At 44.0% G+C, this 27834-nt stretch overlaps 1 protein-coding gene across 4 annotated transcripts in view; it reads right to left on the bottom strand.

Moving 5' to 3' along the window:
- Positions 1-27834, bottom strand: part of MAP4K4 (mitogen-activated protein kinase kinase kinase kinase 4) — a 917846-nt gene that overhangs the window by 161381 nt on the left and 728631 nt on the right. For 2 of the 4 annotated variants that reach the window (XM_069636727.1, XM_069636728.1), the window contains exons 17-18: positions 25198-25428; positions 7495-7601 (exon numbers count right to left, since the gene is read on the bottom strand). In XM_069636727.1, coding sequence (XP_069492828.1) covers positions 7495-7601; positions 25198-25428 — 338 coding nt within the window. The remainder of the gene's footprint in view (positions 1-7494; positions 7602-25197; positions 25429-27834) is intronic. The other 2 variants (XM_069636729.1, XM_069636730.1) reach the window with 1 other exon arrangement.

The raw sequence follows: 27834 nt of genomic DNA, 5'->3' as shown, positions 1-27834 counted from the left end.
GCTAACAGAGTGCTCTCAGGGAGACTAAAGGGTACCTTTGGGGTACCCCAGCCTTAGGAGTCAAAGTTCCTTATGGCAAAGCAAATAAATCAAAGAGCCACTCTCAGTCAGGCTTAGGATTAAGGCTGCCAAGAGAATAAAAAATCCAAAACCGAGTGAATTCAGCAAAACGTACAGGGAGCCAACACATGGGGTAAAAAGTGGACTTTCTATCTAAAATAATGTTTTCAGCTCATCGCCTCTTGGGGCCTCAAGACGCAACTTTGTGCCTGTATTGGGGGCATGGCTTTGTTGCAGACCTCTGCACATGCAGCTTAGAACTGCAGTACTCTGGTTGTTGTCAAAGCTCCTCTATGCAGCCTCCAGTTCAGTGTTGCAGTGGCTCTACTTCAGTAACTGGATCTCCTCAATTGGGTCTCCTCGGTTGTTCTTTGGCCTCCTCTATTCAGTGGACCTTTGTGTGCAGACCTAGGCTGCTTCCTCACACTTGCATTGGGGCCATCGCCACTCCACTCTTTATTGTAAAAGTAAGAACTAACATTTTGGTTGTGAGAATGTGATCGGAGAGGGGCTTGTCACCCTCACTAACGATCCTGCTGGACTGTTGGAATCTGAACATTTTATGGCCTTTAACGGTCCTATTATTTGAAAGGTTTTCCATTACTAAAAAGTACGTTTTTAAAAATCCTTTTCCTTCAATATGTTTTCACTCAATGCTGCCAAGTCAGGCTAGCACTGAATTAAATACTGGAAACAAAGGTTTTATCTAACTCCCTAGCAGTTGGCCTTTCGTCCTAGGTGGGAGACTCTGGACTAGTGGGATTTATTCACTATATTCAAAGGTTTGGTAAGTGTGGTGTTTTTGAGACTCTGGCATTCAGTCTGTTATCAGGACCCCAAATCAACATTTGGTAGCAAGGGAATCTAACGCAACTTGGTGAAGTTGGGTTATCAAATTAAATTCCGGTAACTCGTGTCATTTTTATTCATAATTTGTTTATTAGTATTCTCATTTCGGCATAACCCCAAGGTCCACATCTGTTACAACGCAGTCTCCAAAATATAAGTAGACCAACCCTCAGCTCCCATTATGGGCCACCACCCTACACATTAACAAGCTCAGGCCTCATCACTGAAGAACATGCCATACCAATTTAGCCTCCCTTCAATTGCATCCATTACCATCTTCTAATTAATCCTTACAAATTTCGTACGTTTTTGGACATTCCCTGGGCTGATGAATTTTTTTTTTTGTAAATTCCATATTTGTTCATACACATCACCCATACTTTCACAGTCTGCAGTTCAGGGTTTGTCCATTTGTAGTGGCGATGAAACAAGCAGTTGATACTAACACTTAAGACCTGCACCAGAGTTCGAAATTGATGGAGCCATTTAGCTGCTGCTTCTAGCATAGTAGAGCCTGGTTAGCTTGAACCCAACATACCAGGAGCTACTTTTGGCTCCTAGGGCCAACTGGTGCCTTCCAAACATGTAAATGTGACATTAACTGAGTATTTGAGAATGTTAATAAAGAAGAATTAGACCACATCCAATACATATTTAAACACAATGGTTCATACAAACTGGACAAAACGTTAAAGGCGCATCTCTGGTAGCTCCTACCTACAGGGTGATGCCCAACACCCATGAGCTGTTTTTAGCTTATGCTCATCGAATCTCAATTTTGTACCCTGCCTTCACAATTCTGAACCGCTAATTAAAGCAGGACCTTTTCCAACTCGCCACCCCCACAACCCACCTTACGACTGCGTCTATGCCCTAGAAAAAGCCAGGCAATTCTCCACAAGACCACTAGAGACAATAGCATCCAATTGCACTTCTCACACAGTACACTAAATAGTCTTGATTAGAGATTCTAAAGAGCGTAACCATCATATAATATACCCCGTCATATTTGCACCTGTATGGTTATCACACCTCGCGTGGTAGTAGCATAATCAGCTGCCACTAATGTTCTAAGGTGCTCAATTTTTTTCCTTTTTTCTGCAGAAAGACAAGCTACATGTTCAAATACAACTACTGTAAAAAATTGCCACAACATCAAAAAGTTTACAAGTAAAAGGTCCAGCAGAATCACAAAGTGAGCAAATCGAGGATAGTATAACCTACATCTGGCTTATCACGAATCCAGTGATGGTGAATCAGTTTCTATTGCAGCTAATGAAATGGCACAGCTCTCTAATGAGCCAGTGAGGCCGTAAACTCAGTTTGACTACATTTTTAATATATAATAATTAGTATTGGAAACCAAAATCACTCCAACCAGGTTATAATTATGATGCACTATGGATAAAATGTAAAAGGCAGATTTTAAATGCATACCACTTGGGTTGGCAGAGCAATATTAATCCATTGGTAGTCAGTTAATGAGGGTGCGGGGGGAGGCACATGACCCAAACATCCTAACACTACTGCGAATAAAACCACATAACAGTAGCAAATTATAGAAGACTGTTGGGGAGAAGTTTCATTTCTGTGCCAATTCCCTTTAACCTTAGAGACCCCCAGCTCTTTTGCTGGACTCGGGGCTTTTTCATTTTAACTCCCGAGTGAGTGGGACTTTCTCACTCATGCGTTTCATATGACTAGTATTTTTGCGTTTCTTACCATTTAATGGAGTCTGGTAAGTTCCATAGGCATCTACTTTTTGTATTATGACACACCACCTTTTGTGCAGTGCCACCGAGAGGTCCCTTGGCCTTATCTTAATGTTGAACTACATTTTCTTGGGTGAACTACTGTTCCCAAGAATAGTAAGAGGACTTCTGTCTTACCATTTTCTTTTGTGGGTCCAGCACACACCACCCTATGTGGAGTGGTGGGGGATTTACATAGTAACTCCTTTATCCCACTTCCCATGTAACGTTCTGTTACACTAACTTGAATAGCTCGTGGCAGTGGTTTCTTTTTTACTACCTTGTGTCATGTATCTATACTAATTCCTCAGCTGCAGTACAGCACCCAAGGGTGACTATTTTCTCAAAATGGCCCAGTCTTCTTTGTTTGCCATTTCTTGTCAGTTAGTTCCTTCTGTCTTTTACTCTGTTTGAATCGGGTTTGAGTCCTTTGTGCATTTTGCCTTTGGCAGGCTTCATCCCTGAAGCCCGCCCAGGCTCCAGTGTTTATTGAAAAGGCAGGAAGTGAGGGAGGGCCCCGAAACTTCCTGGTCCTTTGTCTCCAAGTGTGCCTGAGTGAAACCAGTTCTGATTGGCCGGCTGGATGTCCAGAAGGACAGCCACCTTGCTGGGCGATTGACAGCCTAGGACTGTGAATGAATGGGAACTTGCTTAAAAGGTGAGGTTTTGGGGACTGGAGGCAGAGTCGACCACTGGAGGACAATATCCAATGAAGACGTGACGAGACGCCAGCAGCACCCTCCTGGACCGCAAAGTACCCGGTGAAGCCCTGCATCTGTGCTGACCCCGTTTTCGTTTCGACTGGGAAGACCCCCTACGGGACGACTTCCTCCCTTGGGCTGGTGGACCAAATAGCCTTAAGCCAAGCTTCCTTTTGGCACAACACCGACTTGCTGTAACTTTCCAAGGCTGCACAATCCCAATGCCCCGGGGGACCCCTGACCATCATTAAGTGCATTGCCTTCGGAAGTGCGAATCCGGCCAAAACTTTGTGGGCATCCAGAGGACCCTAAACAATCAGGAAATCTTCATCCAGAGTCCAGGACAGAGGGGTCAAGTAACTTCTAACTGGAGCCGTTTGTTTTTTGGCATGGAATAAAGGTGCCAAAACCACAAAAGTCCACTGAATTAAGGCAAATCCATTGCTGCAGAGCCACTCTCTCGAATGCTGCCCCAGAAGCACACCAGATGTCCTCCCTTTCGCAACCACGACGAAGGACCAGGAACAAGGGTCTGCTACACTGAAACAGGAAGACATCCAGCTGGTACAAATTCTTTAGTTTACAGGTACTGTGGGGCTTCGGGTACATAAAGCTTTTGTCAATTGTGGTGCTTCCTCCCTTGGGGAGTGCTATTTTACCCTCTTTAGAGTTAACCTCAATTCTCGTGCACTGGCCTTGCAGCTGGTGCTTCAAGTGGCTCCTCTTGCGTGTCTGATTTTCTCTTTGAACTACTGATTTCCTTAAAAATATTCTAAGAGCGCATCAGAACTTTGAACTAGCCCACTGACTTTGGCTGTTCTGGCTCAATAAATGCCACCTTCTGAACCTATTGGCTTTTGCAGTGCATGTTCCCTTACAGGTTTTAATTTTTGAATTATTGCTGGGATAAAAGACTGCTTATATCACTCTGGGAGAATCTGTTTCAAAGTAAGTTCTGATCCACCTATAACCTTTCCCTCCTTTATTGCAAAGGCGATCATAAATAAGTGTTATTACTGACCTCAAATGACGTCACTCAATGGGCTGGAAAACGTATAACATGAAGTTACTCAACTCCTTCATTGCTCTTGTTAAATTTTAAATTGAATCCATGCTTTTGGGATTAATGTAATTAGTAGTTGCTGCTTTTTAAAGATAGTCTAATTCCTTGTGTATATATAAATAAATGTATACTACAGCTTTAAGTATGTAAGTGTTTACTTGGATACCTGTATATACTGTTTTCATTGTACAGCTCTATATCTCACATTACCCCTCCCAAGATAAGCCTTGCTGCTCAATCACACTACCAACTTGTGTAGTACAGGTCTATATAAAGTCCCACACCAGTTGGACTCTACAAATTCTTACCCAACAAAGAACTGCATCCTTCAGTGGGGCAGGTGCATGGGACAATGGCAAGCTTTCGAAGAATGGGCAGAAGTGTTAGGCAAGATTGTATGCAGTAACCCTCATGGAGACTACACCAGTCTTGTCCTTTTGGTATTTGGTAACCCAACTATTGGTATAGGTCTGTTCTAAATAAATTGGTACAGTGACTGAGCAGCCTGGCATATCTCAAGAGGGGTAAATGTGAGCTGTAGCGGTGTATCATCAAAATCCACACATTTAAGTATCCAAATAACACTTGCACTCAAGGTTTTCTAGCAAAATAATGACTTAATGGTCAGTTTTAAATCAGCCTAAAAGCCAGTAGATATTCGTTAGATATGCTTCATACACACTTCCTACACACTGGGGTTACTCCAATTACTAGGACAGTATTGGCATTTATAGATCACTTTTTGTTCTTGGTAAATTCTGAGGTTATGAAAAAGGCAGGGTTAATGGAAAGAAAAAGGTTAACAGGTTCTCGGAGCATGTGAGCACTTTTGCAATCCCCCAACGAAGTCTAGATAGAAACTTTACCCAACAATAACAGTTTCAAACAAGTTACCACCTATGAGCGACAGTTATAATCAAAGTCAATGGCACAGAAGAGTCTGCAGGGAGCTAGGACAGCCAAAGTCAATTTGAACAATCCCTATGGAGCTGAGAAAGTTCTTAGAGAGCACAAATGTCTTGCAGAGTTAGAGAGGTGTTGTAGAAAATCACTGTTGGGCCACAAGCTGTTACCCTTGTGAAAAGTTAGAGCTAGAATAACTCTAAAAAGGCAGCTACTGCCACACATTTCAGCTCAGATAAGCAAGCTACAGACAGAGAGGCAAGTACCCCTTAGTCAGAACAGTACCTTAGGTTAGAAGAAGAGGATCCAGCTGGCTTCTTTCCTGGTTGCAGACTTGCAGATGCTCTGTTCCTGGGCCTCAGTCGTGGGGACAAGAGGGAGCACGCCTGGAGGACTCTTGCACAGCAGCTCGGAGGTCGGCGGCAGCTACGGGCTCTTTTCAGGTCAGCAGCACTTCGCAGTTTCAGCTACCGGTAAATAGCACCACCACGGATCTTGGACAATTGATCGACTTTCTTTGCTCCTTGAGTCCAGCACTCTGGTGCGGTAACTCGAGCTTGGGTCCTCCCGCTTTGGGAGGGGGTGGGGGGAGGGTCCTCAGGATCTTCCTGGAGCTCTGGTCCGGCTTAAAGACTATGCACTCGACTACAGATCTCTCGACCCCTGGCACTCGGTTCCAGCAGCAGCAAAGAAGTACAGCCAGTTGGGGAAGGTCTTCCAGCAAAGTTAGTCTTGGGGTTAGTTGGTCCCACCAACCCAAGGGAAGAAATCGTCCTTTCCCGAGCTTCACTAGTAAATGCGGAAAAGCAGTCTCCGCACAGCAGCACAGCGTCACCAGGCACCACAAGGGTCTAGGAGGCTGCAGCAAGCTTCTCTTCACGATTCCTTCGTCAGATGTTTCGTCCAGTGGTCGACTGTCTTCTGTTCAAGGAGCCTCGCCTTTTATGCAGGTTTCTCCCATTCATGCACAACCTAGCTGTCAGTCACAAAGTAGGGAGGCCGTCCTGCAAGGACAGCCTGCCAATCACGACTGGGAGCATTCAGGTTACCAAGGAGTCTAGGGACAGGGAGTTTCGGGCACCTCCCTCGCTTCCTGCCTTGCCAGACACAATGGAGACAGAGGTGCGTTTCAGCACTGAAGCCCGCCAAAGGCAAAAGCAACAGCAAACAAAATGGTTAACCCTGGTTTGGTGCGCAGAGTAAAAACCAAGAATGACTTCACTAACAAGAAATGGAGATAAAAAGACAACCAGGGCTATTTTGACACAATGGTCACCCATGGGTGCTATACTGCAGCCGAGGGTTCAGCCTGCGGTAGGAAAGCACAATGGTAGGAACATTAAACCACTGCCACAAGCCATATAAAGTCATGAAGGGAACATACAATAATCTTACATGAGTAAGTAGAAAAAAGGGGCTAATAAGTACCCCCACCCCTCCACATAAGATGGTGTGTGATGGATCTACAGAGGGAAAAGGTAAGTAAAGTCTATTTCACCTTGCTATTCTTGGGAACAGTAGTTCTCACAAGAAAAAGGTATTTCAACCTTAAGAGAAATCTAAAGGATTTCTCTGTGACACTGCACTGAAGGTGCCGTGTGTCACCATAAAAAAAGTAAAAGCCTATGGAGTTGGTCAGCCTCCAAAAACAAATCAAAAACCGAATCCAAATCAGATCAAAAAAATAAATGAGTGAGGAAAAAGGTCTCGCTCAACTCCAGGATAAAAATTAAAAGTCCTAAAGTCCAGCAAAAAGTCTGGGGGTCTCTAACGTTAAAGAGAATTGCACCAAATTGAGAATTCTCCCTAACGGGTAAAATAAGCAAAGCATCAGGGGAAGGATGTTGCACAGTACAGACTCCCTTCCCAGTGAGTAGTGTCTGGCTTCTTGCTCTCCGTGCAGTTAGCGTTATGAATTGTGTACATTTGTCTGGGCATGTTTTAGCTAGATGGTTAACTTTTATCTTCTATTACCATCAGAAGGAGCTAACGACATATGGCCTGAATGTTTTAGTGTCTGCAAAGCACAAAGTACCTGTAGACAACACAAACACCGACAATCAGCACTGATGTGCATACATATGTACCATCTTAAAAACAAAACAAAACGATAAATGTGGGTAGCATTTGTGCGGGAAACGAACATGCAGACATCACAAAAACAAACCTTGTTGAGTTTCTCTGTCCCGCTTGATTGTTTTGCTGCCCGTTACCCTGCAGCGGGGATTCTCGCCGCGATAAGACAGGTGACCGGGAGGTGGTTCTTACAGGAACCTTACACAGAAAAGTCAAAATACATTAAATATTTAGAGATTTTCTTGCAGTTTTAAAGACTTTCCTTCATTGTTCACAATTAACTTTTTAGACTCATTTGTTGGGGTGAAATGTACTCTTGAAATAACACATTTAGTTCATTATACTAGAAATACTCCATTTCTAAACAGTTGAGCACTAAGAAAAGTTGCAAGAATGATTTATGTTAAAGTATACATTTTAAGCAGATTTTAGAGGCAAGTAGGCCTTTCTATCTTCAGATGAATCCATTCCAACCCCACTAATGCAAAGCCTACAGACGTTTGTTGGGCAATATTGTATGCAGTACCCTGTGGGAGACTGCACCAGCCTTGTCCGCTTGGCAATAGTTAACTGAACCTTTGGTTTAAGCATGTACTACACAAGTTGGTAGAGTGAGCAGCCAGGCTCATCTCAGGAGGGGTCAATGTGAGCTGTAGGGTTATAACAGATTCACAGTGACAGGTAGTCAAATTTACACTGAAGGTTTCTTGATTAAACAATCATTTCTTAAACAGTTGTATAAGCATTCTTTAGAAGAGCAAAAACATGTAAAAGATACTTCAAAATACACACTGTTTCAATAAATCAGTAGATACCCTTTTGGGATGGTGCACAGACACTTTCTACACCCTCAGTTGACTTTAGTAACTAGGACACTGTGGACATTAATATATCACTGGTACATTTAGAGCAATACGGACTTTGGTGTCAAAAGGAAAAGGTTAGAGGGAGAAAACAATTAACAAGTTTCTCAAACTGGTAAGTACTTTAGAACCGCCCCCCCCCCCCCCCCGACCTCCAATGCAATGCAGGTTAACCCCTTCCCAGCTATACAATTAAAGAATGTATGACTTTTGGGAGGGACAGATCAAAACACAAATTCAGATGTTAAAAGAGTATCAGGGAGCCAGGACAGTCTGTTACTTGAGCAAAGTCTAGGTGAGCTTATGTTCTTCTTGAAGGTAAGTAAAAAAAAGTCTTGCACAACGTGATAGAAAGTTTGTCGCAAAAGAATTCACTGTTGGGCCACAAGCTGGGAGGCTTGTGAAAGGTAGAGCTGCAAGCAACTCTAGAAAATGCAGTAAGGCAGGTCTCAACTAAGAGCAAACAAACTACACAGTAAGAGGCAAGTACCCCTTAGTTCACAGTACCATAGGTCTGAAGAAATGGGTTACAGCTGGCTTCTGTTCCTGTTGTAGTATGGCAAATCCTGTTGTTCCTGGACCTCAGTCGTGGGGACAAGAGGGAGGATGTCTGGAGGACTCCTGCACTATGATTGGAGGGTCAGCGGTAGCAATGGACAAAGTTCAGATCAGCGGCACTTTGCGGTTTCAGCTTCTCGCGAATAGCACCACTGTGGTTCTTTGACACTGTTTGGGCCTTCCTCGCTTCTGGGGTCCAACACTCTGATAAGGTGGCTCAGGCTTGGTCAGCCTTGATTCTAGGAAGTCTAGAGGAAGAGTTTGTCTTGGGGTCGATTGGTCCCACCAACCCAAGGTGAGAAATCGTCCTTTGCAGGGCTTCTCTAGTAGAGGCGAATTTGGTGCTTCAGCAGGGCTTCACCATGCAAACCAATGGTCAAGGAGTTGCAGCAGGTTTCTCTTGCAAGTTCTTCGAATTCTTTCGTCCAGTGGTCGACTGCCTTCCAAGCAAAAGACCTTGCCTTTTATGCAGGTTTCTCCCAATCATTCCGAGCCTAGCCGTCATTGACAGGAGGGTGGCTGTCCTCCAAGGACAGACAGCCAGCCAGCCAATCACCTTTGGGTGCATTCCTGTAACCAAGGGGATTAAGCACAGGGGGTTTTGGGAACCTCCCTCGCTTCCTGCCCTGTAAGACACGCTGGAGCCAGAGGCGGGCTTCAGCAGTGAACCTCCGCCAAAGACAAAATGAACAAAGGGACCAAACCTGGTTTGGCGCGCAGAGTAAATCTCAAGAAGGACCTTTACAACAAGAAAAGGCGAAAAATGAAGATCGGGCCTTTTTGACAAAATGGGCACCCACGGGTGCTTTACTGTAGCTGCAAATGCAGCCCGTGGTTAAAACACAATGGTAGTAAAAAGTAAACCACTGCTACCAGCCATTAATTGTAGAAAGGGTAACAAAAATGTTACATGAGAAACTAGACAAAGGGGATACAAAGTAACCCCTCCAGCACCCTATTGTAAGATGGTGTGTGCTGGGTCTGGAAAGTTACAAATGTAAATAAAGGCGATTTCACTTCACTGCTCTTGGAACAGTAGTTTAACCAAGAGAAGGTATTTAAACCTTTGGGAAATCTGAAAGACTTCCCTGTGCCACTGCACTGAAGGTGCTGTGGGACAACGTTAAAAGATTATGCCTCTGGAGATTGTCAGACTCCAAAAAGCAAGAGAAACAGTTCAAATCAAAGAAAAATACGAGTGTGGGAAAAAGGTCTCACTCTCTCCAGGATAAAAATTAAAAGTCCTAAAGTCCACCAAAATAGCTGGGGGTCTCTAAGGTAGAAGGGAATTAGCACATTTGAGAATTCTCCCTAACAACGTTCAAAGTGAAAGAAAAGTTTTAAGGTTTTGAACTAGGCCAAGACTTCTTTATTGTGAACAAAATGCATTTTTTGTCAAATATGGCACGAAGGTATAGAATATTTGAGCTATAGTTCCCCATCTTAAATGTCTAAAGAACCACCAGAAAGAAAAAAGTGGTAATACATTTTATGGCTGGGCATATATATTGTTAGCGAGATATTTCTGTCTGTGCTAATTTGCTTTAACCTGAGAGACACCCCAGCACTTTCGCAGGACTCTGAACTTTTTAAAAAAAATTTAACCATTCTTTTTCTCTGACTGGGATTTTTTTATTCTTACTGTTTTAGGGAGTCTGGTAAGCTCCCAATGTTTAATAAAGGCATCTGCTTTTTTGGCGACTCCCAGCACACTTTGCTGTGTCGCTGGGGAGTCCCTTGGACTGTATGTTTAAATACATTTTCTTGTGAGAACTACAGTTCCCAAGCCTAGTAAGATAACTTATCTTACTTATTCTTTTGTGGGTCCAGCACACACACTCCATGTGGGGTGCTGGGGGATTTGCATTTTAACAACTCCTCCCACTCCTCACTTCACATTTTCTTACACTGACCAACTTAAATGATTGGTGGCAGTGGTTGCTTTTTACTACCTTGTGTGCAGGTTACTAGCAGGCTGATTTCTTAGCTGCAGTACAGCACCCATGGGTGACCATTTTCTCAAAATGCCCCCCCCCCCCCCGACTCTGCCCAGTCTTCTTTTTTCGACATTTGTCAGTACCTTCTGGGCTTTTCTTCTATCATTTGGAGTAGATTTTAGTCCTTGTGAGTTTTGCCTTGGGGGCAGGGGCACCTTCGGCCCTGAAGCCCACCCAGGCTCCAGTGTGTCTGGGAAGTGAGGGAGTAACCCTAGACTTCACTGTCCTTTGTCTGTAGGTATGGTTGGCTGAAACCAGTTCTAACTGGGCAGCTGGCTGTCCAGGAGGACAGTCAACCCCAGGTGATTGACAGCTCTACGAGCGTGAATGAATGGGTTCCAGCATATTAGGTGAGGATTTTCGGATTACAGGCAGAGTATTACTGTAACAAGGAATCCGAAGCAGAAGATGAGCAGGGACGCCAGCAGCACCTTCCAGGAACGCGGAAGCACCAGTGAAGTCCTGCAACTGTGCTGACCCGGTTTTGAAATCGACAGGGAAGACCCGCCAAAGAGGACTTCCTCCCTTAGGCTGGTGGGACCAACTAGTCTCAAGACCTTCATTTTTGGCTATCCTGCGACTTTCCCGGGCTGCAGAACACCAATACCCTGGGTACCTGGACTATTATCGAGTGCTTTGTCTTCCGAAGATCAAATCCAGCTGAAACTTTGCAGACATCCGTGTGGACCTCCACAGGCAGAACTGTTCACCAAACACCCCCTCACCGGAGTTCAGACACAATTAATCGAAGAGAATACAACCAGAGATACCTGCTTATAAGGCAAGGGTTTTGGGACTGAAGACAGTCGACCACTGGGAAGAACAACCCAACGAAGAAACTGAACAAAGCTTGCTGCCTCCTCCTGGACCTTTGAACTGCCTGGTGAAGCCCTGCTGCTGTGCAGAAACTTCTTTTTCTGTTCGACAAGAGAAGCTCCAGAAGAGGCTACTTCTTCCCTTGGGTTAGTGGGACCAACTAACCCAGCGACGAACTCCACTAGACCATCGTCCCAAACGGTTTGTACTTCTTTGCTGCTGCAGGAACAGAGTGTCAGGGATTGAGAAATCCATAGTCTAGTGCAACGTCTGCTATGGCCATAAGCTCCAGGAGTCTCCCCAGGACCCTCCAAAAGCAGGACGACCAGAGCTTGAGTCCCCTCACCAGCATGCAGGACTCCAGGAGTGAAGGAAGCCCAACAGGATCCAAGATCCGCAGTGGTGCTGTTTACCACGTGCTGAAACCGTGAAGTGGCACTGATCCGAAAAGAGCCCGTAGCTGCTGCCGACCATCAAATTCCTGCCGCAGGAGTCCCTAGACCACCTCCCTCTTTATCCCCACAACTTAATCTGCATCACTGCAGCCAGACCAAAGTCAGCTGGACCACTCTTCTAACCAAAAGGTACGGTTCTGACTTGGGGCACTTACCTCAGTGTCTGTAGCTTGCTCTTCTCAGTTGAAACTTGCAGTAGCTGCTTTGCTCGAGTTGATTTCAGTGCTAATGTTCACAAGTGTAATCGTTTGTGACACTACAGTGATTTTTCTTCAAGCTACCTTTGTGCAAGACCTTTACTATCTAAAAAGTGCCTCAGCTCCACAGATTTAGCTCCAATTGAATTGATATTTTATTTATATCTTGCTCATACACAAGTGTTTCAGAGCCCGACAAGGCAAGGTAGGGGAATAGGGGAGAACAAAATGATCTTACTAAGCCCAGTGACAATGGACTGGCTTTACTGGCAGCTCCCTGCAGACTCTTCTATTCCATTTGACTTTGATTCTTACTATCCTTCATAGGTGATGCATTGGTTTTAAACTAATATTGCTGGGAAAGGTTTTCATCTAGACTTCATTGGATGATTTAAAGTGCTCACAAGCTCCGAGAACCTGTTTGACCTTTCCTTCTGCCAACCTCTGAATCTACTATAAAGTAGTGATATATAAATGCAATTACTGTCCTAGTTAATGAAGTCACCTTCGGGTGTAGGAAGTGTGTAAGAAGCATCTCTAAAGAGTATCTACTAACTTTGTGTTGATTATGGAAAAGTATTTTAAAGTGTATTTTATTGCTACATATATTGCCCTATTTAAAGAATGCTTATTTAAAAAACGACTGTTAAATCCATTTTTTATTACAAAACTTTGAGTATACATGTTTCTTGGCTACTTGTATTTGCGAATTTCATTGCTACAGCTTTACAGCTCACATTTACCACTCTTCACATAAGCCTGGCTGCTCAGTCACACTACCAACTCGTGTAGTACAGGCCTATACGAATAGGTGGGTTACTTAATATCAAGAGGACAAGGGTTGTCCAGTCTCCCACAGGGTTACCACATCAATTCTTGCTTAACATGTTGCAGAAAGGAAATGTATAAGGAAGGAAAAAGGTTAAACAGGTTCTCAAAATAGGTGAGAGCACAGTTTATGGAGCTGAGGCAGTTCTTAGATAAAAGGTCTTGCGCACAGTTTGTAGAAATCACTTGTAGGGTCACAAGCTCCCGGGAGGATAGCACAGTGGCAACGTTCTCGCCTTGGGAGCAAGACGACACGAAGCAACACAGGTTCGATCGCCGGGTCCGTTCTAAAGACCTCTGGGTATTTAAGCGCATAATAAATACGCAACTAGGACAAAAAGAAAAGCAATTACGCAACTAAAACGAACAATTCCAGTAACAGCGCATCGATACCTGCGGACTGGGTGAGCGCTTTAAAAAAATATGAAATACAAGCCGTGAAGCCTGTGCAAAGCAGAGTTGTAATCAACTATAAAGGTAAGCTAATGCAATTCTCAACTGAGAAAAACACAGCTAAAAAGACACTGAGTTAAGTACCCCAAGTCTTAACATACCTGGTTAGAAGAAGAGTGGTCCAGCTGGATTCTGTCCTGTTGCAGCGATACAGACCCTGGGTTCCTGAGCCTCAGTCATGGGGACAAGAGGGACGTCGTCTGGAGGGCTCTTGCGGCAGCAAATTGGAGGTTGTCGGCAGCTATGGGCTCCTTTTGGTTCAGCGGCACTTTGCGGTTTCAGCGCTCGGTACATAGCACCATCGAGGATCTCGGATACCGGTTGGGCTTCGTTCAATCCTTGGGTTCTGCACTCTGGTGAGGAGACTCCAATTCGGGTCGACCCTCATCTGGAGGGTCCTTAGGAGACTCCTGGAGCTTCTGGCTGCATTTCAGTTGCACTCTACTATTGATTTCTCGACCCCTGGCACTCGGTTCTTGCAGCAGTGAAGAAGTAGCGCCAATCAGGGAAAATTGTCTAGTGGAGTTCGCCTTAGGGTTAGTTGGTCCCACTAACCAAAGGAAAGAAGTCTTCCCTTCCGGAGCTGCTCTGTCGAATTGAAAAAGGAGTTTCAGCACAGCAGCAGGGCTTCACTAGGCAATTCAAAGGTCCAGGAGGATGCAGCAAGCTTCATTCACGGTTTCTTCGTCAGGTGTTTCCCCTAGAGCTGGACTGCCCCTAGTTCCAGAACTCTTTCCTTTTAAGCAGGTTTCTCCCATTCATGCACAGCCTAGGCTGTCAATCACACAGCAGGGTGGCTGTCCTAAAAGGACAGCCAGCCAATCAGGAGTGCTTACAGTCATGCACTCCTAGAGACAAAGGATAGGGGAGTTTCAAGCCTGCCGAGTCATGCGTTTGGAGACAGTGTGTTGGGCTTCTGGAGCTCTGAATGACTAGGAGTAATTATTCACATTTACTGCAACTGGTGTTACTGTACTTCAGGGAATGTAATGTCACTTGTATCTGGTGGCCTTGTCGGCTGGTTAAGTCCCACGCGGTTGCTCTCCTGTTCAGCTTAGCTCTTACCAAGACGCTTGTGGCCTACTCTGATTTTCCTAAGCCATGGCATGGCTTCTACATGTTCGTGTTATTCTACAGTCTCTGTAGGCTAGTTATGCGTGGTTCTGTCAGCTCCCATAGGTGCTCATGGAGCTCCATAAGATGAATTGCATGTAAGCATCTGCAAGCTTCGCTCGGGCTCTCCTGCTTCATGCGGTTTCTGAGTTGCTGCGGTTAAGCGAATGACAAAAAAAATAAAGTCAAAGACAGTATGTATATGTATCTGTCCTCTAACGTATAAAACTGGTCCGCATGTGTTCATGTATTCGGGTGCGTTTTGTGTCTGAATGTGCAGATGGCACAAGTGCTTCCTATCGCTGCTATGTCGTGGTGTCTCAAACAACGTCAAACATCGCTTCTTGCCATTTTAATAAATGTTGTTGATTTGAAGTCTCCCTTGTGGCACCCTGAGGCTCCTTGTCCACGCTAGGTAGCGTTGGCACTGCTCTAGGGCTGTAGGGTTGGCTGAGTGGGTACCTCTCCGCGTATTTGTCCGTCATTGGAGGATTAGGGATAGGTCCGAAATAGTATGGGCGATAGCGGTATCTTCGGTTATTCTTCTGTGCCTTGCATTTTATGAGAGGGGGCGCGCGGGTGGAATTCGTCCATCCCTCTTCAGAGACCATCAACTGCGCACAAAGGCATAGTCAGAAGCCCTACCCTCGTTGATCCATGCCACCGACCTTGTATGATGGTCCCTCCGCGTCAGAGAAAGATAGGCCTAAGCCAAAGTCAATGGGCTAGTGTCTTGGATGGGAAAGAGCAGTTCTTGTAGTTAACAGTAAAGTATTTGCCAATGTTCTTAGAAGTAGTTTGTAGTTTGGGTCACAAGCTGATTAGGCCTGCAAGTTGGGAAAGTTTCACGAACTTCCACCGAGAGAGGCAAGTTCTCTCAATCGGGTTGGCACAGTACCTTAGTATGAAGAAAAAGATGCAGCGGAAGACGTTGGCAAAATGGGAGATCTTTGGTTCGAGTAGCTGTCATCAAGCACAGAAGCTGGTGTCCTTCCCCCTGGTTAATCCTAACACGCTTCGAGAATGGTATCCAAGTGGCTTACGAGTTGATTGGTCCCACCAACTCAAAGGAAGAAATCGTCCTTGAAGGGGCGTCTGTTGAGATGAACTTGGCGATTCCGACCTGCAGCAGGGCTTCACCGGGCAAACCAATGGCCCAGGATTTGCAGCAGCCGTCCTCGTCCAGCTAGTCTTTGCTTCTTTCGTTACAGTGGTCGACTCGGCTTTCCAGTCTAAGAGACTCGCCTTTTAAACCGTTTTCTCCCATTCATTCCAGCCTAGCTGCCACTCACCCAGCAGGGTGGCTGTCCTTGCCTGGACAGTCAGCCAGCCAATCACGCCAGAGTGCATTTGGGTCTCCTAGGAGACTGAGCACAGGGAGTGTCAGGCACCTCCCTCACATCCTGCCCACCCCAGACACCAGAGGCGGTCTTCAGCCTGAAGCCTGCCAAAGGGATAGAAACAAAGGGACCAAACCTAGTTTGGCGCGCAGAGAAACTCTAGAAGGACCTTTCCAAAAAGAAATGGCTAAAAAAAGAAGACCGGGACCCGTTTAAACAAAGGAGCTTAAGGCACCATCTTGAAAAACATGGCTCCCGCGAGTTTTAGCTACAGGTGTTCCCGGTCGGGAAAAATCATGGTAGTTCGTTGTAAAACCACTGCCACCAGCCATTTCTATAGGAAAGGGTAGCATTTGACTGCTACATGAGTTTCTAGACATAGGGGATACTAGCTAGCCCCTCCAGTACTCTATAGGAAGATAGGGTGTGCTGGGACTAGGAATTTAGAAAGACTAGTAAAGTCAATTTAAACTTACATTCTCTGGGAAACAGTTTATCCCAGAGAAGATATTTAAACCTTTGGGAAGTCTAAAAAGGCATCCCTGTGTCACTACACTGAGGGTGCTGTGTAACACACATGAAAAGATGCCTATAGAGTCATCTTAAAACTCCATAATCAAAGAACACAAGAGTAAAACACATCAAAATACATGAGTGGGAAAAAGAGGCTCACATTCTTTCCAGGTAAAAAAAAATCAAGCCCTCAAAATCCAGCAAAGTTGCTGGGGGTCTCCAAGGTGAAGGGCATTAGCACATTCATGAGAATTCTCCCTAACACCCAAGAAGGAATGCGCCCTGCAAGGCCTCGCTGCGCAGATTAATCACAGCCAGGCCATCAGCAGACCTCCAAACCCCCACCCTGCCCTCCAGGAATAATGGCATCCACAACTGACCCAGTACAGGACCCCTGAATTCCGCAATAGGAGGTGATCTCAGACCACCAACCATAAAACCTGTGGTCAAACGATGTGAACGAACACTACCATTTCACCTTATCCCATATTGACACTTTGTAGTATGAGGTACAGGGAGGAATACATTACAGTCCAAAGCAAGGGTTGAAGCCTTGGGTGCAGAGAGTTCGATATGAACTGAGCAAAGAATTTGTGGGCCAGCATGATCGTGTTCATGCCCCTGTGCCAGTCGCCGGGTTTTCCAGGTGCATGCCATAACGAGAGTAGTATTGCATTGCAATAGTATCTCTGTGAGAGGAACACAGCCCAGCTAACACCACATGAAGGAAGACGGCCGAACGAGACTGTAACCAAGTGCAGCCTGGCAGCCCCTATGGAGCAGGGGCATGTATAGGGCCTCACCAACCAGCCGTGCAGATTTTTACTAGACAGTGATGATGATGTGATGCCTTATGAGCTTCTCCTTGTAATGCTTTTCGGAAGACCGTTCGAGCAGCAGAGTTATTTGCTTGCACCCTTTTTTTGTGCGATTAAAACTTGTTATCCTTGCAAGAAATCTCCTGGCCTTTTACCCTAGTGGGTATTTTTTCTGGCGTGAGCATACAGGGGAGTGCCTTCAGATCCCCCAATTGCTGCAAGTCACACAGTGAGTGATGGAATTTTTTTAAAATCAAATCTAACAAGGTCTTCGAAGAGCGAAACTTAAGGACTCCCGACACGAGAACAGAGTAATCATCAGAAGATGGCCACCAGGGATAGAGCCAGGGAGGACGAATGTCAGTGGATGGGGCAATATCACCCAAAGTGACTGCAATAGATGGGACCTGCAGTTTTAGCTTAAGCCAAGTTATTTTTTATTACCGTGGATTCTCAGCCTGACGATGGTAATATTCATGAGCATGTGAATTCATGTACGACCCCATGCTGGAGAAAAGTAGTTTTTAGCAACAGCAGATCATTCAATGTCTATTTACAGAGACCCAACTGTTAGAAAGGATAAGCATGAGGCAGAGGCTGGAAAAAAGCAAGCAAACCACATGCAGGAGAAGCAACTACAAGCAACACTAGATGTTCAAAAAAAGACTAATTTGCGCAAGAGTTATCCAAATGAATCAAAGTTTCACCACTTTAATGGAATTTTGTGAATGTGTTAAATTAGGACATGTTTTAACAGTTAGTAAAATTCGGTAATAGTTCTTCATGACTGTTTGGCAACCTATCACCCACCATTTTTAAAGTTTGAGAATATACAGTATTAAAAAAAGTGATTTACTGGCAAACATGTATGAACATATTACATAACCATAACTAACCAATTACAAATTGATTTGAAACTCCAATTACATAACACCAGAAACAGAGCAATAGATGTGAAACATTACAACATGTAAGTTCCTTGAAATTGCCTCAACCAGTCCAACTCATGAAATATTTTTGAATTATTATAGCAGCTGTTATAATTGGATAAGTAGTTATTTCAGATGATACCATTAGTTTGTAGTATCAGAAAGAATTTAAATAGATGGCCATAATTGCCACCTGTGAAATGTCTAAATTGACATTTTGGCCGTTTGGGAACCCCACTTAGTTCCTGGTGGGCAACCATAATTGCACATTAATTTTCCTCCAGAGCATAAAATCACAGATAAGATCAGGATTGACTACTTATTTTCAGGTTGCCATTTTAAAACAAAAATGAAAGCGATTTCATGTTTTTTTTATTAAATCCACGATGACAACTTTGCATAGGAGATTTTACCATCATTCACATGGACAATTTCACAAGAGGAGTAATTGATCAGCACACTCAAATTTTGCAATTTTATGAAGTGCAAAATTCACATTTGGCCCCATTCCATAATGTAACATTTGCACTACTCTAGAGGTATACTGTGGGTGGGGTGTACATTTTGTGTGATAAAATGTGTGTTAGAGTTTGAGGGGTTGCTAGATTTTGTGGTACATTTACCAGCTTATGGGTGTGGCGGGATGAAGACATGCTCTCACCTTCTTAGTTATCCTTCAACTGCAATTAATGAAGGCCATGTCAACCTGAAAGCCTCCACTGCCAATAATGTGATGAGGTACCAGAAGAAGCACTAGTCCATTCACATGCACTTGAGAGCTACATAGCATGAGCTTCTCCCCATGGAAAATCTTATGCAGTACATTTGTCATCCGAGGGGTCCATATATACGAAAACCAAGTAGGATATTGAACAATTTATAATGAACTAACTTGTCAAACATTAGGGTACGGAGGATTAAACTCAACAGGTCAGCATAGAGGTTTGAAAGAAAAATGCTTGAGGAAGATAGGAATGGTTAATCAGGCGTACAAAACACCAAATTATTAATTGATAGGAAAAGGCACACTTTAACCTACATTGGTAAAGTGAATATTAACAGAAATCCACTGCATCATAACTTTGCATCGAAACGCTCTGTGGGGCAAAGCACTGAGAGGACATAAATGCCCTTTAAAAATCAGCCAACTGACATTCATCTTCTCTAACCCCTCTACTATGAAAATCGCACACACGTCTACTGGGCCACCTAATTGAGGTATACCAGCCAGAGGTGCAGATATAGCAGATGAGACCAAATCCACACACAGTTTGATACGGTGGGTAGGAACCAGAACAACCTTTCCAAATGTCCAGAACACTAAGCTTCTCTTCATCTGCCTAAACGGGTCCGAATTGGAGATCCTCACAGTAGGCTTAGTTATAGATATATCCTTCAAATGGCCCTCCTCACTAGGAACAGTGCCAATACCAACATCCAAGGACATTTCTTTGGATGAACTGTTCAATTTAGAGCTCAGTTTCCAACCACGGATCACTGCACATTTCAAGCTATCCCTACTCGGAAAGAGCCTATACCACCACCTTCCAAAGAATCACCAATTTGAGCTAAACAGATCTCCGGCAATGACTGGCTTGACTATTATAAAGTGGTAGATGCCTTCCTCCTTAAGAAATTGACAGACCCGATTACAAAGAGAAGCATTTCTTGCAATGAACCATAAAAGTTAACTGTTCACATTAAGCGCCCCTCTAGCTGCCTGTAAACTATCACATTGAAACTGGCCCTACCCTAGAACCTTTTCACCCTCATGACCCCCTCACCAGATTATCATATCCCAAAATATCTGCATTTATAAACAATGCATATCATATGATCAAACATCAAAATTGTGAAGGTAAATCCATAGTGGTCTACAGATCTCTAGCGTGAGTACCAGCGCTGAGAAAACAAACTTGTCCAACCTGCAGAAAAATGCTGAAAACAGAGCTGTTAGCTTTGGACTGGCAACATGTTGATGGGATAAATAAAGTATCCTTCAGCTGGAATCTACTCTTAAAACAAGAGACTAATGCCTTTAATCCAGTATATATCCCTCCTTCACCTTGCACCCCTCCCGCCCCCCACCCCCAATTCCTTCCCCTAGCCTCTAGAACGAGTGTTCAGTAAGAATTAGTGCAGTCCAACTGGTGTGGGAGTACACGAGACTTCTCTGGGTATTAGGTAACCCACCTTTAAATATATGCCTGTACTACACAAGTTGGTAATGTGACTGAGCAGACAGGCTTATCTTCAGAAGGGTAGTGTGAGCTGTAGAGCTGTACAATGAAATCAGTAAATATAGGTATCCAATTTAACACTTACATACTAAGTTATATAATAAATTATTTATTTATACACAAGGATATTTAAAGCATTCTTTAAAAAGCAATAATTAGTTGTAACATTAATCCCAAGCTAGGATTCAATTCAACAGTGAACAATAAAGCAGTTAATTCATTCTTATGTTACACATGTTCCAGAACCCTAAGGTGATGTCATTTGAGGTCAGTATCGCATTTATATAGTATCACCTTTGGAATATTGAGTTATCAAGGAAGGAAAGGTTAGGGTTAGACCAGAACAGACTGATAGGTTAAAAGAACAGTTTAGATTCTCCCAGAATTAAAGTGTTCCACATTTAAAACCTGTAAGGGAACAAGCACGGCCAAAGCTAATGGGTTCAGAAGGAGGCATTTGGAGAGCTGGGACAGCCAAAGCCAATGGGCAAAGTCAAAGTTCTGATGATGATCTTAGAAAAATGTTCTTAAATAGTCAGTGTTCAAAGGAGAATTCACAGCAACTCACGAGCCTCCTTTTGAAAGCACAAGCTGTAAGGCCAATGCAGGTAAGTTGAGGTCAACTTAGTGTAGGGTTAAATTGCAGTGTTAGGGAGAAATCTAATTCAAATTTAGAGACCCTGAGCTCCTATTCTGGAGTTTAGGAGTGAGATCTTTTTCCCACTCATGTATTTTTATCTTATTTTGATCATGTATTCTTTGTTTTTGGAGTCTGACAAACTCCATAGGCATCTACATTTCTATGGTGACACAAAGCACCTTCTGTGCAGTGTCAGAGCATTCCTCTGGATTTCTCTTAAGGTTTAAACACCTTCTCTTGGGTGAACTACTGCTCCCAAGAATAGTAAAGTGAAAATGACTTTACTTAACTTTTCTCTCTGTCGACCCAGCACACACCATCTTATGTGGAGTGTTGTGGGGGTTACTTAGTAGCCCATTTTTTCTACTTACTCATGTAACATTTTTTAATGTTACCCTCCCTAGTTTTAATGGCTGGTGGCAGTGGTTTAATGTTCCAACCATTGTGCGTTTTTACTGCACGCTGAACCCTCAGCTGCAGTATAGCAACCATGGGTGCCCATTTGATCAAAATGGCCCCAGTCTTCTTTTTTCACCAGTTCTTGCTTGAGGTCTCTTTTTCCCTTCAATCTTAGAAACCCCCAGCTATTTTGCTGGACTTTGGGACTTTTTGATTTTCTATCCTGGAGTGAGCGAGATCTTTTGCTCACTCGCTCATGTATTTTGTGATCTAATTTGGACTCTGTGTTTTTAGGATTGAGGAGCCTGACTAACTCCATGGGCATCACCTTTTGTTTTGCTACACACAGAACCTTCAGTGCAGTGTCACAGAAGTCCTTTAGATTTCTCTTACGGTTTAAATATCTTCTCTTGGATAAACTACTGTTTCCAAGAGTGGTAAGGTGAAATTGACTTTACTTACCTTTTTCTCTTTGTCGACCCAGCACACACCATCTTATGTGGAGTCCTGGGGGTTACTTAGTAGCCCCTTTGTCTACTTGCTCATGTAACATTTTTATGTTACCTTCACTTCAATTAATCGCTGGTGGCAGTGGTTTAATTTTCCTACCATTGTGCATTTTTACGGCAGGCTGAATCCCCAGCTGCAGTATTGCACCCATTGGTGCCCATTCTGTCGAAATGGCCCCGGTCGTCTTATTTCGCCATTTCTTGCTTGTGAGGTTTTTTGAGTTTTACTCTGCACACGAAACCAGGTTTGGTCCCTTTTGTTCTTTTTGACTTTGGCGGGCTTCAGTGCTGAAACCCGCCTCTGGCTCCTGTGTGTGTGGCATGGACAGCCATGCTGCTGTGTGAGTGACAGCTAGGCTGTGCATGAATAGGAGAAACCTGCATAAAAGGTGAGGTTTCTTGGACTGGAGGCAGAGTCGACCACTGGATGAAGAATCCGAAGAAAAACTGGAAGAGAAGCGCGCTACACCCTCCAGTGAAGCTCTGCTGCAGTGCTGAAGCTCCAAATTTTGCATCGACCAGAGAAGCCCGGACTGGACAACTTCTCCCCTTGGGTTGGTGGGACCAATCAACCCAAGACAAACTTTCCTGGAAAACCTCTCCCTGCTGGCTGTATTTCTTCACAGTTGCTGGAACCGAATGCTAGGGGTCAGAAAAATCAGAATCTAGTGCATCCTCTTGAAGCCGGACCAGGACTCCAGGAAGATCCAGAGGACCCTCCTGAAGCAGAGCTACCCAAGCCCAAGGCACCTCACCAGAGTGCTGCACTCCAGAAGCGAGGGAAGCCCATCAAGTGTTCGAGATACACAGTGGTGCTATTGACTGGTATACACAGTGGTGCTATTGACTGGTAGCTGAAAGCGCAAAGTGCCTCTGAATTGGAAAGAGCCCATTGCTGCCGCCGACCTTCAAACCGCAGTGCAGGAGTCCCTAGACAACGGAGGCCCAGGAACCCAGGATCTGCTCGACTCTATATAACATTATGCAGGACTTGTGCTATCTACAATAAGTGCCTCGGCTCTCCTAGACACTGTTCAATTGACATTGGCTGTCCGGGCTCGCTGCAGACTCTTCTGACCCATTGACTGTGTTTACCTGTCCCTCATAGGTGGTACATATGTTACTTGTATTGCTGGGCAAAAGTTATCCTATACTTCATTGGTGGATTGTAAAGTACTTACCTGTTCAGAGAACCTATTAACCTTAGTTTCCTTACTTAACCTTTTTCCTTTGCCACAAACTCAGTATTGCATTTAAGTGTCAAAAGTGATATATCAATGGCCACAATGTCCTAGCAATTGAAGTCACCTCAGGGTGTAGGAAGTCTGTGCCATCCCAAAAGCGTATCTACTTACTTGAAGTGGAAACTGAGGAACTGTATTTTATTGTTGCACCTTGCCCTTTCTAAAGAAAGCTTATTTTAAAAATGACTGTTCAATAAATCCTTCTTTTATTAGACAACCTCGAGTAGAAGTGTCACTTGGATACTTGTAACTGTGAATCTCTATGTTGCATCTCTACAGCGCACAATTGCCCCTCTTGAGATATGTCTGGCTGCTCAGTCACACTACCAACTTGTGTACAGACCTATACCAATAGTTGGGTATCTATTGCCAAGAGGACAAGGCTGGAGTAGTCTCTTATAGGGTTACTACATACAATCTTGCTTAACAGTTGTTTCCATACATAAAACCATTTTTTAATCTATGGTAAATTCTCGGTTTACCTGGAAATCACATTACTCAGTAAGTGCATTGATAAATAGCACAAAGTGATAGTGACTTCTGAAGGCTCTGCCACTGTCAGTTTGGAAAGTCACTTCACATTCAAGAACACGTCCCCCATGTTAACATTGCAACCTGCAGCAAATGGGTGTACCTGGCAGAATACAGAATCCCGATTATGCAGAAAAATAAAACCATCTGTTAAATGGAGCCAATAGTCATGTGCTGTTCACTGCTTCAGTGCTATGGACATGAGAGTTCACGCTTTTGGCCAGTTTGCTAACTCATACAGAGCATTAGAATCAAATGGTGTACAATTCTTCCTGGGATTAACCAATAGAGGAATTGCTATTATACTATAAAAAAAATGGATTGTATGAAACTCGAGTCTACGAGTATCTATTAAAATTAAAGGATGTTACAAAATTATGTAAGCCATTGGGATTCACTAGGAAAATTAGAGACTGAGTGGTAGTCTCCCATGTAATGATCGGAAAACCTGCCTTTTTTACTGAAAAGGCTCAACCGAAGAAACATTACACCACTGCATCCTTATTTACCAAACTGTTCCTGAATGCCTCTAAAGAGTTACTCATTTTGACTGAGAGGTTTAGCGAACCATGGATGAGGTTAGACATCCATGGACCTTTGTCATTGGAAGCACTAGGTGCATTGTTGTCCTCTGCTGCAGACAAAGGCTTGCTCAGAGACTGCCAGCAAATGCCACACTTCACAGCACATTGGAAGTTTTGTGAAGGTGGTGTCAAGGCTGTGGCAGGGGGCCTGAATTTATTCTCCATTGAAAATCAGATACACAGGTTTGCTCATAAAAGAGGTATGTGTGCAAAGAATTAGGTATTGAATTGTTACCAATTGAAACACTGGTTCACGATCACATTTCTAGGGAAAAACAGCTGACTAAACATCTAGATCTAGGTCTCTGAGGGGATCTCCAGCCCCTGCAAGAACGGCCATGCAATAAAGAGCATTTGCACTGACTACAGAACAACCATTCAAACCTACCCATGACACACCCAAGTGTGTACTCAGTGTCTTCAATCTTTGAATTTAATAATTTCTTACAAATAGTGGAGCATTACAAAACAATGTTCAGAGCAACCAGGAAAGGGAGCTATAGTGGCAACATCCAATAAACTATAGACTCCCTTGTGCACTTAATGAAAGTAGCTTCAGAACACAAAGGTTTAAAAAGAATTACTAAGCTACAATCTGTGCAGCCAGCTCTTTCATTGCAATGGCTTTTCTATAGGGGAATGGAGTTCCCTTTAAAAGAGAAATTCATAATGCAAGGTTTCCTGTGCTTGGGGCTTCTTGTATACTTAAAAAGGTGGCAAATCCACTTAATTCTTTCAAAATGAACAAATGTGTGTCTGCTTCTTACCCTTGGAGGCACCTCCTCACTGTCTGACCGAACCCACACCTTTTGGGTGGGGTCAGGCACCTCGGACCTACATTCAGAGTTCTGACTTAACACCTCGCTGCGTGGAGGTGGCTGTGGGTCCTGAGAGCGCTGCTGGTGTTGTGGAAATTTGGGAGAAGGGTCACTGAAGGAATGGGATCGCGAGACAGGGGAAACATTGTTCTTGAGAGATGCCAGGTGGGCCCACTGTACCTTACAAGAAAACAAAACATAAAACAATCAATGCAATTCTGTGGCACTGGACTCACAATTAATAGCAAATGTACAGGTAGGTGATAGACTAAAACAAAAACCCAAACGCAGGTTACCGTGCAGTGATATTAAGGCTAACAAAGGAGCAAGCAGGGAGACAGGAAGGAAAACACAAGGGCTGGAAAGACGCATTAAACATTGAGAAATTATTGTACAGGCGAGCAGACAAAAAGCAGTTAAATAACAGGTGGCGCTATTCAGTTTAAATGCCACCTTTGGTTATTTCATATTGGTTTTATCCTAAATAAAACCAATATATGACATATGTCTATATAGGTACGTTAAGGTTATAATGCCTCAAGTGACATGCTCTGGCAATTATGGCACTAATACAACAGTAATGCGATGAAAACATGGTGCTCACTTCTGGTGGTTGGGTGTGGTAGAACCAGGTTTAGTTCAAGTTGTTTCAGTATCTTAACTGAACTGTGTCACGATAAAGGCTTTGTAACATCATTGTAAGCTTTCACACTGAATTTCACATTTTTTTTAACAAATCATTCTTCAAAATTTGGTGAGGTTTTGTTTAGTAATTGTTCCAACCAGCTTCCGAAGGTCCCTTTTAGGCTTGAAGGGAAATTGCACTTAGGGACTCCTATGTGACTCAAAGGCATCCCACAACCATCAAGAAACTGGACAGAGCGGGCCAGACATTTAACATTGAAAGTTTGGTGCAGAATGGTCCAGATGGGTTAAAGTTACAGGCCATCATACAGAAACAAGCTACTTAACTCGATTTTGTAGCTTGAAAGCCATTCTAATTTCCAAAGCTGTGCATTAGCCTGCTATCTGGTGGTTGGATTCAAAGATGTTGATAGCATTTCTAATAAAGTACCATATTGCGGGTGTTGATTTAGAGGGTCTATCAATTCCCTCCTAGGACGTAAACCGAAAACTCATAATTAGTCCACTCCTAGCGGACATCTTCAGATTACTTTGCAAGCTAGGCCTCATCCTTCAATAGATTCACTATCCATGTAAGTATTTTAGGACATCCTATGGAGGTTGTTCGGCCGCTGGGAAAATTCCATGCCATGGAATCTTCTTTATATGGATTGTTCTCCCACAAATTCCTCAGCTTGATAAATTCCCTGCAGCGGCAGCGGTTTGTGGAAACCTTCAGTTTGGGAAGTAGAGTAGTAGCTTGGCTGAGTTATATCACCTCAGATGGGCCCCTTCTATGATCCAGGAGCTGGCATTCTTCACATACGCAGAGCAGAAACACAACCCCTGTCCTCAGTTTCCCCCCCCCCCCATGCTCAGCCGCTAAGGAAGTGTCTCAGTAGGGACAATTTAGGAAGTGAAACAAATGTCCTGTATTGTATTTTTTTATCTCCGCTTTTGCAAGAGGGGCAGTGTTAAGACAAACATTTATTTTTGGGGAATTCTTTTGGGTCCCGTTTAGGGTCCCCTAAGCAATTTGCTTTTTTGTTTTTTTTTTGACTTGTGAAAAGTATAGGGTCCCGCTTAAGCACACCCCATTTGTTCCATAGCTGTAATTTACTTTTAGCTTCATCAGGGGTGCAAGCAGATTTACTGCATTGTTAACCAATTCCTGATCTCTATTCAGGGAAACCACGAAGCAGGGCCAAAATGGCCATTGTACACACGTAAGCTCTTTGCAAGTCCATCCAAACAACCTGATGTAGACCAGTTCCTGTACCTGGCCAGATCAGATCATGTTGGGTGGTCTGGGGTGACCAGCGTATTTAGGGTCCTTACCAGATTGGCTGGCCACCTAACCCTTTTCCTTTTCGCCAACTAGTGTTTAATTGGCTGCGATAAGCCTCCCTGTGTGTGGGAATAATTAGGGGAGACCCTGGGCCTACTCCGGTCTAACTGAATTTTCTTGGAAAGAAGATAACTCACTAACCTGCAGAAGATTACAACCTATGCTGCATTTTAAGGACCAGATCTGGTCATATTGTCTGGACCCTGCATGTCCTGGGCTGATCTCTGGTTGTCATTTTCTGCTGCTGAATGACCTTTCTGGGCATCCTCCATCCACCCGGTGGCTTCCCATTTCCATGCTGGGACAGTCTCCTTGCTGTTTTACCACCAGCTTCCTGTGCTACCACTGTAGTCATTCCACCTTGATGTAATTTTGTAGCTGTCGCCTGGAAGGGTGTCGAGGCCACAAACCCCACCCCCTCATCTGCTCTACAGGATAGTCCTGGGTCACCCCCACCTTAGCCTTTGCCCTGGGATATTTTCTCTACTTAGATTATCCTCCTTTGTCGATGTCCTACTCCTGCGAAGGGTTCTTTAAATAGTTTGTTACACTGATCCTCTTGGTTCCAAGGAAACAAAAGCAGATGGAGTTTTAGACCGAGTTTAATATCATTA

This window comes from Ambystoma mexicanum, chromosome 7p, assembly GCF_040938575.1.
Source record: "Ambystoma mexicanum isolate Mex_15411 chromosome 7p, UKY_AmexF1_1, whole genome shotgun sequence".
Taxonomy (NCBI): Eukaryota; Metazoa; Chordata; class Amphibia; order Caudata; family Ambystomatidae; genus Ambystoma; species Ambystoma mexicanum.
Note: the sequence above shows the minus strand (reverse complement) of the source record. Positions and strands in the feature narration are given on the sequence as shown.